General features: G+C 30.8%; 1 protein-coding gene across 1 annotated transcript; it reads left to right on the plus strand.

Moving 5' to 3' along the window:
* Nucleotides 1-235: 235 nt before the first annotated feature.
* LOC141402490 (uncharacterized) lies at nt 236-2,025 on the plus strand. The gene is made up of 8 exons (XM_073983954.1): nt 236-568; nt 623-810; nt 880-1,001; nt 1,063-1,262; nt 1,325-1,539; nt 1,626-1,776; nt 1,830-1,933; nt 1,998-2,025. Exons 5-7 carry the CDS (start codon nt 1,348-1,350, stop codon nt 1,928-1,930), a joined length of 444 nt encoding a protein of 147 aa, XP_073840055.1. The 5' UTR covers nt 236-568; nt 623-810; nt 880-1,001; nt 1,063-1,262; nt 1,325-1,347; the 3' UTR covers nt 1,931-1,933; nt 1,998-2,025.
* The last annotated feature ends 4,308 nt before the right edge of the window (nt 2,026-6,333 follow it).

Here is a 6,333-nt window from a genome sequence, read left to right on the forward strand (position 1 = left end):
TGAACGAAGGTATGAAAGTGTTTAGAAAGAAAAATCTAAAAGTGGCAAAAACATATCAGTATTTGAGTTGTGTTTCCGTGCAGTTTTTGGGCATTATTTAATTTGTTAGCGCTCCCACATTTAATAATAAAAAGAAATCGCATGCAAGTGATCAAAATAACAAGCAAAACAAACAAAATACAAAATAAGCATCTGTTGTTGTTGTTGCTGTTAGCATAAACATCTGTTCGGTCTTGCATATGAAACACGCAGAGAGACGGCAGAGAGAACATCATATTGTTTTTGTTATTGCCTTTTGTTTTGTTTTTTTCTGAATGTTCTTGTTATGAAGTTTAAGTATTGACGGCAAGTCAGTGCAACCGACTTTTTATTACAGATTTCTTTTAATCATTATTGAAATCTTTGTTTTAATGCATTTCAATTCCAGTCAAGAAAACTTACAACCTGTCCTCGACATCTGAAGTGGAAATTTTCAATAAACAATTTATTATAAAAGAAGATGTATTTACCGATTTTGTGCAACAGTTTTATGCTTCGACGGATTTTGTACTAGAAGTAAAGTTAAGTGGTAAGTTGTTAACCATTGTGCATACTGATTTTTTATAATTTCTGTTTTTTATAGGTGAAAATATTTCTCCCTCATCATCAAGCATTACCCATGATTTAGAGTCACAATCATCCAGCTCCAGTGTTGTTTCCTATCCAACGGCCCAGGCTTCTCCGATTGTTATTTCAGAAGAGGTTTCGTCTTTAAGCGAAAACGATATCTTAGCCAATAAGAATCTTTTTCCAATTATTCCAACAGAAGAGGCATGTACAATAATAACAACTTCGTACATATGTACATAAATATTATTTGCAACCCTTTTTACGTTTCAGACTATAAAATCAATTCCTAGAATTAAACAACTACTAGAATGCAAGGTTCTGCAAAACAGGGAGAGGACGGAAATAGCAAAGAATATTATATTACATATCCTAGATCAGAATCCAAATTGACAGTAAGATATTATTTAAATAATGATTGCTTTATTTATTTATTCCTTTCTATTTCAAATGCAGGCTTCTTAAGGATGATTTTATACAACTGTCTCAATCGATAGTAACCATTCTCCCGACTGAAGTTACGGAAACGTATTATATACCCTTTACAAAAGGACATTTGGCTAAAGGAAAACTGTACGATGCTTACAACAACCAAAGGAGCAAATTAGGTGCACTGGGTCTTATAACCAGACGAACTATTTCAAAAGAAAAGAAGTGTAAGTAATAATATATTATAATACATATATATAAATATATAAGAAGTATGATATTTTTATAGCAAATGATTTCTCTGCTACACAAATGAATTATGCAGGAATAACATCTGATGAATTGGCAATTCTTAAAATAGAGGGTTCCGATTGGAATACAATAAAAGAAATTTGGAAAAAATCTCATCATCAACGACAAAATGAACTTCGCAATAATGATTTAAGTACTAATGAATATATACAGAAATACAACGTTCTTTCCTATGAGAACGCATTGGAATTGGTATGTATTACTTTTATTTCAATTTTAATTAAAAAACATGTAAGAAGTTTAATAAGACCTATTAACTTGATTTAACTATTTTTTAGCTCCAGTTAGATGTCCACATGCTATATCCATCATGCGGAAATATATACATTTGGAAACAATATTACCAACTAATAGTTGCTAAAGCAGAAAAGATAAATGAACACCGTGTATTCAACATATTAAGAAATATCGATAGAACCGAAGTTGAAGGTACAATTGTTGAAAACTATTAAATTCAGAACTAATGCTTATAATCTTTTTAGATTCAAAACTTGCACAGTCTTTCATGTTGATACCGTATATATTACCAGCTTACAGAAAGAAATCTAAATTGGAATGTCAGGAATCATTTATATATTACTGAAGTGTATGTATACAGTGTTGACTTAAAATTTACGTTTGAGTAACAAATTTTTACATATTTTGAACAGAATATTCAAGAGGCTGACAACGAAACAAGAAGACGAATAAAAAGACTTAAAACTGACACTCAACCAAAAATATATTTTGTGGGTGATTCAACAAAAGCTGTTTCAGTTGCATATGTGGATATAAGTGGATATAGATTAAAATTGGAGAATCCTCTACAAGCTGTAGAAGCCTGTTTTTATTCGTTTATGGCTATGAATATAAAGTATCCAAATACATGCCTACACATATGGACTTTTATACAGCAGATAATTTGTGATATAACAACGCCGTGGGACACTGCAATACCAGCAGTAAGTACCTTATTAAATGAATTGCGAATGGAAATTGCAAAATAGAGTATTTATTTTAGTTTTATAATAGAACTCATTCTGAGTATAAACATTCATATTGAAGTAACTTTTTTATATTCCTATTAAAATAATTTTTGTTTATTTTCGATGGATTCAATTAAATGTTTCTGTTCTTTTGACCTATTTGTGAATGAATACAACATTTGAAAAGGTACCATAGAAATTTATCATCAATAACTTGCTGCTTTAATAAATGTGGACGAAAGAATCATCGATTGCATTCTTACATATGTCATTTAAAAAGACATTTAAAGAAAAATAGTAATAATAATGCATTAGACATTCCCTCAATAGAATCAGACGAAAATGTTGGCATTGCTGATGTCCAATCAAATTCAGATATAAGCAATTTAGAGAATACTGAGCTATGCACAACGCATTATGATAAAGAATCCGGTTCAAATATAAGAATTGATCTTTTAAAACAGATTGTTAAGGCTTACTGTAATGAAGCTATACCCCGCAATAAAAGCCTCAACATAATACGAAATGTGACAATGGGTTTCTATAAATACCTACGAATATTAAGGATGAAATTGAAGGATTCTCTTGTGGATGAAGAAATTTTAGTATTCCTCGATAATTTAGTTGACAACAGTATAATTAGATCGGAATATAAACTTTTGAATGAATTAAAACGAACAGAATACTTTGTGGAAGCTAAATTTATATCAGTGCATCGAGAACTTCAAGAAGTTTTATCTGTAGGTGGATCAGTTAAATTGAAAAACATAGATTTCTCAATTGCAATGTTACCATTGACCACGTTCTTCTAAATTCTTTTTAATAAGACTGCATTTTTGACTGAAGTTGTTTCCTATATAAACGATTTGAAGAAACGTGACCAAGATGTAATGTATAACATTATACAAAGTAAGTTATGGAAGGATAAGATAATTACTTGCAATGACACAGATACGATGTATTTACCACTTTTTATATATTTTGATGAGTTTGAGCCAGATAATGCTCTTGGTTCTCATGCAGGTATTCAAAAACTTGGAGGAGTTTACATAAAAATTCCATGTATTCCCGAATTCCTTCAATCAAAACTATCCCATATCATTGTTGGTATGCTTCTTTTTGCCGAGGATAGGAAAAGATTTGGTAACAAATCCGTATTCGAAGCGTTTATAAATGAGCTTAACAATTTACACGACTCAGGGATAGAACTTGGTGAGGCAATTTCTTTTGAGGGAAAACATATAAAAATAATAAAAATAATCTCTTGTCTTATATTGGGTGATAATCTTGGACTTAATACAATACTTGGATTTTCTGAGACATTTTCAAGCAATTTTTATTGCCGTTTCTGTAAACAGCATCGATAAGTCAATAGAGTTGGGGCTACTGAAAACCTTGCTATGTTAAGAACCCCTGAAAACTACAACACTGACTTGGAACAAAATGATTTTAGGATAACAGGAATCAAAGAAGACTCTATCTGGAACAATTTGAAAAAGTTTCATGTAACTAGAAATTATAGTGTAGATGTAATGCACGATTTATTGGAGGGGGTATGTCACGACGTTATTATCTTCATTTTGACCCGTTTTATAAGAGACTATGAGTTTTTCAGTTTGGAACAATTAAATTATCGAATGTTAACATTTGATTATGGTCCAATTTTTAGTAGAAATAAGCCGTCTATATTAAGTCCAGATTTTCAGAAAAAAAATTAACTAAAATTATGAGCTTCCGAAACTTTAGTATTTTTTAAATGTTTAAGTTTAATGGTAGGAGATTTAGTTCGCGATTGCGAGGAATGGTCACTTTATATATTATTGAGGCAAATAGTTTCCATAGCATGTGAGACAGATTCATTTCAGAAAGGTGTACCCGAACACTTTCACCAACTAGTATGTGAACACAATTCTTTGTATATGAAGCTTACAAAATGTACCTTGCAACCAAAATTTCATAATTTGCTACACTACTCAAATATTATGAAAAATGTTGGGCCTTTAAAACACATTTCCTCAATGAGATTTGAGTCTGTCCACAAGGAATTAAAAAAAAATTATAAACAGCTCTAATAACAGAATTAATATTTTAAAAACTATATACTTTAAATACCAAATTCAACTATTTGATTTCTTGATAAATTATTCCGATAATTTGGATGGCAAAAATTTAAATGGGCCATTCCATAGAAAATGCTGGAGATAGTTTCGAAAAATATGGAATTTATTCAGAACAACCTATAAGTACCTTATCGTATCTCCAATACAAAGAAACGCTTTTTAAGCCGCATATGGTTGTTCATATTGGCGAATATGATGACAATATACCATTATTTGTGCTAATCACTCATATTTGTTTAATTGATGATAAATTTGTATTGTGCCTTCAAATGCTTTTGACACACGGATTTGATTCTCACTATCAGGCTTTTAGAGTTAATTACCAAAATGAATTCTTACATAAAAATGTATTGCATTTAGAATCAAATTTCACAAGCTATATATGCCTATCAGAAGACTGTTATTTTTTAAACTAAAAGTATTAATTAGTTTTAATGAATATAATTTTACGTTTGAAAAAAATCAACACTTACTAGGCGTTTACACACAGACAGTATTGGCAAGACAATAGCAAAGTTACAAACCATTTTCACCAATACATTCATACTTTCCTCTATACATATTTAAAAATTTGTAAATGTATTTGTGAAAAAGGTTTGTATTTTTGCTATTGTCTTGCCAATACTGTCATTTGTAAACGCAGGGTTACAGAATATAATTTTATTTTACTTATTTATTTGTTGTATAGAAATGTTTCTAAACTGAATTTAAAATACATAAAAACATCTTTTATTGGGGATATAAATCACCAAAAGTAATATTTTTCCAATCAAAATATTACATATTAGAGGCAACCACAACATGTTTACTGCTCCAAAAATGCAGTGGTAAGAATATGAACATTATATGGTCAGCTCACCTACCACGCTATTTTAAAATACTTTAAAAATTATATTATTAGAGTATGATAGACGTTACCATATATCTATAATACATATTATTATTTCAAAATATGGTGGGATGAATCATATTTTTTCTCTGCGTGAATCCTCAAATAAAACTACTTGTGACCTACTTTGCAAGTAAGACGAGATCCAAGATAATAGGATTTTACTGAAACCGATTCGGTTTAATTTGTATATTAATAATTTATGATTGACACTATCGAACGCTTTACTGAAATCAGTATAGATTGTTTCAGTTTGCTTCTGCTGAGTAAATCCTTTAATGACCTTTGAGGTATATTGAACTAGGTTCGTAACGGTGGATAAGCCATTGCGGAAACCATGCTGATAAGGGCTTAAAATATGATGTACTTTGTGAGAGATTACATCCGTGATAAATTTTTCAAATAACTTCGGAATTGCACTCAGTTTTGCAATTCCTCTATAATTGGATACGTCGGATAAGTGCCAGATTTATGAAGAGGTACCAAGTAAGATTTTTTCCAAAATGTTGGGAAATAACCAAATTTCAGGGAATAATTAAAAAGAAAAGTTTAGGCAGCATAAACCCTTTGAAATGTCTTCAGTTCTGAGAAACGGCATACTAAAGCTGGGTACACATTGTCAGTTTTGAATGGCAGTGTGTGACCGTTCATTTTTGTCATTCATCATGCAACTACAAAATGTTTTGTGGTTGCTGGACGGTTTGACAGTTATCGATAATTGCGAAATATCGACATTCAAAACTGACAATGTGTACCCAGCTTTAGTATGCCGTTTCTCAGAACTGAAGACATGTCAAAGGGTTTATGCTGCCTTAAACTTTTCTTTTTAATTATTCCCTGAAATTTGGTTATTTCCCAACATTTTGGAAAAAATCTTACTTGGTACCTCTTCATAAATCTGGCAGCTTATCCGACGTATCCAATTATAGAGGAATTGCAAAACTGACAGCTTTGTTTGTGCTTGCAAGTGTGGCCGTTCAGTTTTGTCATTCATCATGCAACTACAAAATAT

The sequence above is a fragment of the Musca autumnalis genome, unplaced genomic scaffold (genome assembly GCF_047663935.1).
Source record: "Musca autumnalis isolate F117 unplaced genomic scaffold, ASM4766393v1 scaffold_4, whole genome shotgun sequence".
Classification (NCBI taxonomy): Eukaryota; Metazoa; Arthropoda; class Insecta; order Diptera; family Muscidae; genus Musca; species Musca autumnalis.

What these genes read in the sequence shown, in the direction of transcription:
- LOC141402490 (XM_073983954.1), top strand. Translation starts at nt 1,348, where the DNA reads ATGAATTATGCAGGAATAACATCTGATGAATTGGCAATTCTTAAAATA. An exon ending in ATGAGAACGCATTGGAATTG is followed by an intron (nt 1,540 to 1,625) that starts GTATGTATTACT and finishes ACTATTTTTTAG; the next exon opens with CTCCAGTTAGATGTCCACAT. An exon ending in CGATAGAACCGAAGTTGAAG is followed by an intron (nt 1,777 to 1,829) that starts GTACAATTGTTG and finishes TAATCTTTTTAG; the next exon opens with ATTCAAAACTTGCACAGTCT.